The sequence below is a fragment of the Arachis ipaensis genome, chromosome B10 (genome assembly GCF_000816755.2).
Source record: "Arachis ipaensis cultivar K30076 chromosome B10, Araip1.1, whole genome shotgun sequence".
NCBI lineage: Eukaryota > Viridiplantae > Streptophyta > Magnoliopsida > Fabales > Fabaceae > Arachis > Arachis ipaensis.
The window spans coordinates 5,964,530-5,974,277 of record NC_029794.2 but is presented as its reverse complement, the minus strand read 5'-3'; the positions used below and the strand labels follow the sequence as shown (position 1 = coordinate 5,974,277).

Here is a 9,748-nt window from a genome sequence, read left to right as displayed (position 1 = left end):
ATTTAATAGACCTGTGGGTTGAATCATAACGGTAAATTTTATATCAGATACGAATAAATATAAAAAATTTTGTGATTCCAGTTAGAATTTGCATACTCCTAGACCCTGGTGAGTTTAATTATTTTTTGGTTTGAAATCTCACTGCTAATACATTAAATATAAAGTTAAACTCAATTATAATTGATAGCAAAATTGGAATAAAAATTTATTTACACTCATTTTCTTTTGATGCCAGCAATGTGGTATTTAATTTTTGTAATTTTTTAAGTTTATGTTTTTTTTTTTAAACAAAAAAAGTGGAGCAGTGAAGACAGATAAACAAACAACCAACTTAAGCCTAACACAACCACATAAAGAAAAATCTCCTGTCATTTTCGGTATAGTCATCAACAATTAAAGGGGTCCACACCTCTCCACTCATTGTGGCTCAACACAGTCATGTTGGTAATTTCTTCAACACCTTTACTTTTATTTTGAAAAATCCTTCTATTCCTTTCCAGCCAGATGTTCCAAACGATCACACAAAAGCATCTCAATCGTTGCTCTCTATCTTCCCTTCTTCTCGACTCCTCTGTCCAACTTAAAAAATGTTCTTTCATCGAACCTGGAATAGACCATTGGCGGCCAGACATCGATATCCAAGCATTCCACACCTGCCAAATAAAATTACAACCTAGAAACAAGTGGTGCACATATTCCACATCTTTATTACATAAAACACAAATGTTATCTTCCTGGTTAATGATCCCCAAACGGCTTAGTCGTTCTTTTGTATTCACCCTACCTATTAGGACAAACCAAGCAAACAACTCCACTATTGGTGGTACTAACCCTCTCCAGATGGTCTTAGTGAAGCTATAACTAGTAACCTCCTCTAGGAGTACTGCCTCCTGCAAAATCTGTACATATGAGTTAGTTGAATAAACTCCTTATCGATCATATTTCCACACTACCCTATCATCTCTGTTAATTACTAGTTTCACAGGTCTCAACGCCTCATGTAATTGACCCAGGAGCTCCAACTCCCATTGAAAGAGCTCTCTCCTCCATTGGAAGTTCCAAATCCACTCTAACCCATCCTAGAATCCACAATCCCCTATAACAGATCCACATTGGTTTGAAACAAAGAAAAGCCTGAAAAACCGATCTTTCAAAGACCCACAAAGCAACCATATATCTTTCCAAAACCGAGTACGCCGCCCATCGCCAATCTCCATGGACAAGCCTGTAGCCATCTTATCCCTTATATGGCTATTCAGTATTTGTAGTTAGCATATGTCTTTCCACGGGCCTCCTCTAGTAGGTAACACTTGAGTTGATAGTAGCTCAGCAGAATTCAGATTATAACAGGAACAAACCACCTTCTTCCACAACAGGTAATCTTCTTTTTCAAACCGCCACCACCACTTAAACAACATAGCTGCGTTCCGAACCATAGCATCTCCGACTCCTAACCCCCTAGTTTTTTAGGGGCCTGCACCACTTCCCATTTTACTAATGCCATTCCATTACCACTATCCTCCTTACTCCACAAGAACCTTCACTGTAATGAAATCAACTTCTCAGCAACAGCTCTCGGCATCTTGAACAAACTCAAATAATACACTGGCAGACTCTTTAAAACTGATTTAATCAGCACCAACTTTCCAGCTTTATTTAGTACTTTAGCTTTTCACAAACTGAGCTTCTCCTCCACTTTGTTTATTATAGGCTTCCAGGTCTTTACCAACCTCGGATTTGCACCTAAGGGGATACCCAGATATTTGACTGGAAGGAAATTACGCTTACAACCCAACAACTGGCACATACTCTGAATCCACTGTTCGTCACAATTTATCGAAATCAAGCTCGACTTGTCAAAATTAATACTGAGCCCTAACATCAACTCAAAGCATCTCAAGAGCCGCTTGTAATTCTTAATAGTTTTCTCCTCTGGTGGGCAAAACAAAATTGTGTCATCAGCAAACTGTAGATGCGACAGTGCTATAGTATCTCTCCCAATCAACAATGGTGATATACGTCCGTTCTTAATTGCCTCTCCCACAATTCGATGTAGTACATCCACAACCAGTACAAACAAGAAAGGAGAAAGCGAGTCACCTTGTCTCAATCCTCTTTCCATCTTGAACGGGTTGGATGGCGACCCATTTATCAGGATCGACATAGATGTTGTGGTCACACACTCTTAATAAAATTCATGTTGTACCCGTCACAACCTAGTGACTTAGAAGACTCACAATCCCATACAGCCTCTCTGATCTCCTCCATCGTTGGCAGTGCCTCCAGAGTTACAGACTTTTCCTGCTCTATCCTACCCACCAGGCCATCCCTGAAACCCACCGTAGGAGAACTTTCCTGGTGATATAACTCCTTGTAGTACCCTCCAATAGCAATTTTTATTCTAGCTTATTCCTGACCAATCTGCCGTTGATTAACAGTGTATCGATCCTATTATTCCTCCTTCTTACTGAAGCTATATTATGAAAGTATCTTGTATTTTTGTCCATCTCCTTTGCTTGCTGAGATCGAGACATCTGTTTCCAACGAATTTCTTTCCTAACATACCACCTCTCACAGCATATAACCAGCTCCTTTCTTCTAGCCTCCATCGTTCCATCATACACTCCATTGCTCACCAAATCGTCAATCTTCTTAATTTCTTCCTCAAATTTCATAATTTTGTTGTCCATATCCCCAAAATTAGCCTTATGCCATCCCCTTAATGGAATTGTCAATGCCTTCAACTTGTCTGTGAACTGAATCTCCCCCAAACCTCTCCATTCCTCTTTAACCATTATGAGAAAGTCTTCATGTGTAAACCAGGAATGCAAGCTTCGGAACGGCCTTGGTCCTCCCTTCTGCTTCATGTCTTCTACTATTACAGGACAATGATATGACAAACCCCTTGGTCCACCCCGTATCTGAGTCTTAGGAAACTCCTCTAACCACTCCAAGCTAACCAGAGCTCTATCTATACGACTGCAAGAACGTCCTCGAAACCATGTGAACCTACGATCTGTGAGCGGCAAATCCACTAAATGCATATCTTGTATCCAACCCTTGAATTCCTCCGCCGACCTAGGTAGAACATCAGTACCTTGCCTTTCGTCTACACGTACTATTTCATTAAAGTCTCCCATGTAGCAACTAGGAACCTGGCATAAACCAGTCATGTAACTCAGCTCCTCCCACACCTGAATTTTCGCATCCCTATTATGTGCACCATAGACCAGAAAGAAAGCACAATTGAAATTATTCTTTACCAGGACCCCTTCAACACACAACAATCTCTCTCCCTTGTAACAGTTATTCATTTTAAACACTAATTCATCCCATATTAACAAAAGCCCACCTGCTGCACCATCAGAGCCTACAAATTCCCACCCGCACCATCTTGCCCCCAAATTCGTGCAGCATCATATCTGGTTACTACCTAATTTTTAGTCTCAACCAATCCCGACAGATCTAATCTATGTTTATTCTTAAAGTCCTTCACCATCCTTATCTTTCCATCACCTCGCAAGCCCTAATATTCCAAGAGGTAAAAATCATTTAAAATTCTTTTGACACACCTATTTTTGTGTTTGGGTCTGCATCGTCTCAGTTTTTTCTTATGCTTCGCCATTTTTCTTTTGCATTCTATTTCTTCGTTCTGCGCTTGGAGCATTGCCATAATGTCATCCTCCTCATTGACCAGCATAGCGCCAGACTCCGTTGCAAGCTCCCAGGTCCTTCGGTTCTCCAGCTGCTGTTCATCCAGCTTCGAGCACTACGTGTCACTGTCCTCCGCCGCATTCCCACCTGTCTCATTCCCAAGCTCATTCCCTCCAAGGCCCCCTTATCATGCCCGGGACCTCTCCTTCTACCACTTTGAATAAGAGTTTGATCACCACCGACATTCTGATCAAGGCGGTCACTGATTGCTTCATCAAGCACTGGTCCCACGTTCCCCACTTGAAGGCTACGATCAGCCTTCATCTTTCCTTCCTCCTCAGTCGTGTCGTTCAAGACACTAAGCTCGCCAACTCGCCTTCGATTCGGTTCCATATCACCGTTAGCCCCATAATGTGTTATCGCATCAAGTCCCTCATCCTCGCCATCAACTGCAGATCCATAACCAGCCGTAGTTGTCCCGGCTGGCTCACTGTTCATTGTGCGTGCAAACCCGCTGTGACCTTTGCCTGCTGCCTGCCAACTGCCCCTTTGGCCAACCCCGACGATCGTGCCGCTGTCACCCTCAAGAAGCTCCTCAAGAAGACCCCTGATTACCCCCTTAGCGCAGCCTGATCCGTTCGTGTGGCTTCCCTCCCGTTCTCCCACTCTATTGAACGAAGAGCGTTCTTCCCGACCCGGATCCGGACTCCCCAGCGCAAGCCCAGAAGATTGACTGCTGCCTTCACTTGAGACTGGGTCCAACACTTGATTCCCCTTCTCTCTAATTTTATTTCGGCTGTCCCAATCTAAGCTTTGGCAGTTTGTTTTTTGTTTCCCTTTAGTGGATCCCCTCTCCAGCCCATTAGGAGCACAACTAATTGTCCTCTCAGAATCTGCCTCCTCACTCATACCCGTCCCTCCCCCAACATCAGGCACACCTTTATTATCGCCCTTGGCTGATTGATACGTTACGATATTCAATTTATTGTGGTAATTACAGTCATTAGACCATTCGTTCAAAATTACAGAGGGAATTACAATTCTACGCTTGTCTTCTTCCTCTTCCCGTGTTACCTGCAATAGCATGTCTTCGTGTTGAGCACCCGCATGTGACGGTCCTGCTTGATGTTTCTGCCGTATACCCACTCCTAGGCTTGTACTTGTGTTACCATAGTTCCTTCGCTCACAGTTTATTAGCCCTTCATTACTAGGTATTCTCGTGCACTGCAATGTACACGCCTCATGTCCAACCTCTTTCACCAATACATCAAAACTCCCAGAACCGAAAGTTATATGGATCCATTCCTGAATGATGTCCATTATGCATGTATCAATCTGCACGTGACCTACAGTGAAAGAATTGCACAATTCTGTCTCTTTAGCACACTCAATTACTTTACCCCATTGGCCTCCTATTGTTTTGAATGTGTCAATAGACCATGCATGTAACGGAACCCCAAAACATCCAAGCCACACCCTATGGGTTTCAATATGCTCTGACTCCTCCCATCTCCATACACTGTGGAACAAGTTTAGGAGGCGATTCATGTACAAGGTGTACGCCTCTTCAGCATGCATAGCACTATCAAAGGTCAGCAAAGCTTTGTATGCTCCCATTTTCCTAACCTGGATGACATTGGGCAAGTTCTTTGCAACCACTTCCTTCAGAGATCCAATGTTAATAGGCTTTGTCGTGCCCCCAACCAGACTTTGCTGCAGCCATTCCAAATTTTTCTTTACCACTTCCACTTCTACTTTATTCGTCCAACCATTTCCATGTGGGTCCTTTCGGATCTTCTTCGTCCGTAAAGCATGTCCCTCTGACAACGCACCATTCCGCACTAATTCTCTGTGTGGCTTTTGAGTCGTGTGGTTTTGCGTGTCCCCTTCTCCTCGTCCATGAGGTATGTTTGTTGTTTCTGACGTTCTTCTGTACTTAGCCTCTCCCGCAAAGACGACTTTACCTCTCAGTATCAGTCGATTCATTTCTGCTATGGCTTTCAACACCCCTCCTTTTGTTGTATATCGAATGAAAACAAAGATGTATATCTTACCACTTTTTTGTTTTTGAAATAGATAAATATCATTGATACGTCCTGTCCAATTGAACAACTGGAATAACTCTCTCTTTGATATATCTTTAGGAAGGTTGCTCACAAAAATGGAGTAGAACTCATGCTCTAGCCGGCGATACTCTTCTCTGTTCCAAACCCTAGGATCATTGTCATGCTCCCTAGATCTACTCTTCCCTGTGTTTCCTAACCACGCTCTCGTTCTCTCTCGCTTTTTTAAGTTTATGTTAATTAGCATTCTTAATATTTATTTATTAGGTGAATGTAAAAATTAAACTAAATTAAATTAAAATTCGATATATTGTTATGGTAAAACATATTAAAATATTTTGTACAGACATTTATCTATATATTTTTATTATATTATATTAATAATACAACAATGTTAGTCGGCATACACCCCATTATTTTCCCTCTATTCGAAAAGCAAAATGAAAGAAACGCATGCAAAGTCAACGATTTACTATGGTGGTGGTGTTATATTAAATTGTTGGTTTTAATTTGTATGTATTTTATGAATAAATATAAATTATTTACAAAATCTAGAATTTATATAATAAATGGAGAACAAATTTATATTGGAATTATTTTTAAGACAATCAGGTAATTTTGTTTTTCAAATGATTTATATTTTATATAAGTAAATTACTCAAAATTATATCAGCTCATCTTTAGAGGGACTTTTATTTTCATTTAAAAATCATGTATTTATTATTTGTAATAACTTCAAAATTAGATGTATCTTAATTTACTTTGTGTCAATTATGACATTCAATTGTAAATTATGAAAGGATGTGACAAAGGAAAGCACGATGTTAATAATTAACTACAAATTTTCGCAGGCCTCTATGAAAACGTAGTTATAAATCCAATAAACAAATTTTAATGGTAGAGTGTTCGTTCACAATTTCAACCATTCAATAGCATTATCAAAACAAAAAGTCTATGGGCATTTTTGGACATACAATAATATTTTATGAGTTGTTGTGAGGTGAGACTTGAGAGTTTATTTTACATTAATTTTGAGTTGAGTGTGACAATATATCTTTGTATATTGAATATATTTCTTGTCCAAATTTTGTTTTGGTTCTGTATTAGTATAAATAATTAAATATTAATATTAATGATAACCTTATTTTTATTTTTTGGAGGGAGAATAATACAAATATTAAGTCATATATTACCATACCTATCTATAAAAATAAGTGAAAATTCAGGTGCAGTGCAGTCGATTTCACGTTATCAACTTTACGTGAAATCGACTGCATCTAAATTTTTATTGTAAAAATATTTATCTAAAAAAAATATTTTTACTATCAATTATGTCTGAAAACGAACAGTAGAACTGTAGATATAAAGGTGAGAGAGTCAGGAGTCAAGACTGAAGACTGCTTAGGAGCTATTGCCTTTGTTCTAAATGCTTTGATCATCTGTGTCGGTTACTTTGGCAGAAAATAAGAGGGAAAGACGAAAGATATATGAAAATAGAGTGGTGTTTGTTTTCATTAACTTTTACCTTGTTGACAACAACACTACCAAACGTCATCTACATTCACAAGTAATCGCAACTTTAAACAATTAATCCGGCATCATCATATAATAATAAAGTATATAGATAAGGGGTATATGTATTCATATTTAATTAAATATAGATGAATAATAAGCAGTTATTATCATTTATAGTTGATATTAAAAACTGTTAAATAATAATATAATAATAGAGATGCCATGATTCTAAGGCAACATGTCTAGAGAGAGGACAAAGGGATTTTATTTGATGCGGAAAAAATGAAGCCGACCCCCCCGCCCCCTCTAAAAAAAATGTTGGAAAATATGTTTCTACTAATGTATGATTGCATCAGGTATCAAATAAGAAAGCATGGCGTTAATATTATCGTTGAGAACGAATGTGTGTTAATCTTGAAAATGACACATGAATGTCTTCCCAGCATCCAAGTGCCTACCAAGTTTGTCATCTCCAATCTCATGTCAATTTTATGTTTCTTGTAACAATTTGTGATCTTGATTGTTATATGCACGGGACTGTCTATTATATGATTGAACATCATCATGATGATAAGTGCAGTGTGCATGTTTTCCCGCCACTGTTTTTTTTTTTTCCTCACAGTATTCTCCAATCCGGTAGGACAATAATTAATACATCGCAAATCCGAGTTTTATTTAAGAATTTATCGCTCACCAATAAATTGTTGCATGTTCCATAACACTTACTTAAGCGGATTAATGAATTAATTTCTAAACCAACCCAATTTAATTCCCGGGCCAGTGATGTTAGTTTCATGCATTTGATCCGTTCTTGTTTCATCTTCTACCCTACTTCCAAAGCTAAGCCTAATTAACAAAAGAGTTTTTAAATTTAATTTTTGCCTCATTCATATTCATACTTTTTTCTCATCAATCTTCTTGTCTCTATCACCATGCTTTAATTTGTTGGAGATGACTCTACCAAAACCAAAATCAAAAGAGATTTATATGTCAAACGTTTGGAAATTCAATCACACAAATGCAAGTTATGTAAGAACAGGAAGATAGAAAATAAATTAAATTTAAAAAGTAAATTTTAGTATTTATATAAAAAATAGATAGCTATATTTTGTTTAGATTAATTTGTCATTGGTAATTTGAACAGAGTAGTGAAACATAAAAAACAATCAATTTATGCTAGAGTAATAAATTAGCTTCTATTTTGTCATGTAATTTATAAAATTGTATTTAATAAGCCATTCTATATTAAGTATTAACAAATTTTTTCCCCTTTCATTCTCATCATGTTAACATTATTATAGATGAACACATTAAATAATGTTAACAAAAAAAAAAAAATTTAAGTAATGTTAACCAATGACATAATATTAGCAAATGACACGATACATTATATGTTAATGTTACATGACATATCAGTTAATAGTAACTTATTAACAAAAAAATATTGATTAATTAAGAATTGATCGATTAAATACTAATACAAAATATATTTTTAGGAACTAAATTAATACTTTAAAATATTTGGGAACTAAATTATAATAACAGCGCTTTACAGTTTAATTTCTTTACCCTTTAATTTGATGTTTTCAAATGGTTGAAGTCTATAACAAAACTTTTTTCATGCACAAAGATCATTAGAAGTTGAAACTCTAATTAAGAAGTGCTTAGGACCTACATATCCAATTATCCATCTACTATTAACACTGTAGAGATTTGTTAGAGTAGTTTTTTGGTGCATTGAACGGAGTCATGCATGCTTGCATTGTCTCAGTTTTGAAAGGGTGAAAATTAGAAGGTTTCAACTTGACTAGTCTTCGTTAAGTGTATACTAAAATTAATTATTAGTATAAAATATATGTTAAAATATAAATATATATTAAAAATAAATTAAATTATATACATACACAAATATATTAGTATCTGATTTTAGTGGCTGACTTTAGTGTACAAATAGCATTATTGAGGAAAAAAAAAGACACACGTCGTTTTTACTGTCTTCATCATCCTTTTATCGCAAAATGTAAAAGATCTTTCTGTATGTGTTAATCGTTTGGTTGACTTTAATATTCTACAATCTACACTACGAACTGCAGTACTAAAAATATATTAATAATTGATTAATAGTTAATTTTGACATATAAATAATATTTTTATTTTACCAATTCATGCGTAGGATAGGAGTAGGAGGCAAGGTCTGAGCAGTTTGTTAATCTGTTTAGCTACCCTCATGATTATAAAGTATAAACCATAATAACAATCATGTTCACACATGACCAAGTTGTTCAAAGTTCTCCTATTCTCGATTAATACAAGTAGAAAAGTGTTGGATGAACATTATGTTGAAGCAATAATAATTATTGGTGAGAAGGGGGGAAAGGAACTCAGTCTCAGCGGACCCTCCTAGAAAAGAAACAAAAGGGAAGGAAGAAACACAAGATGCATCCGTACAATCATTGAGTGACAGCTGTCAGCTGTGTGTGCAAGAAAATGATGGACTTTTCAAACTGTTGCGACGG

General features: G+C 37.0%; 2 protein-coding genes across 2 annotated transcripts; both read right to left on the bottom strand.

The window, feature by feature from the left end:
• Positions 1,673-2,164, bottom strand: LOC107620006. Its single transcript, XM_016322230.1, has one exon. The coding sequence runs from the start codon at positions 2,162-2,164 to the stop codon at positions 1,673-1,675; it is 492 nt and encodes a 163-aa protein (XP_016177716.1).
• Positions 2,176-3,314, bottom strand: LOC107620004. Its single transcript, XM_016322229.1, has 2 exons — positions 2,469-3,314; positions 2,176-2,355 (listed from the first exon to the last, which is right to left on the bottom strand). Exons 1-2 carry the CDS (start codon positions 3,312-3,314, stop codon positions 2,176-2,178), a joined length of 1,026 nt encoding a protein of 341 aa, XP_016177715.1.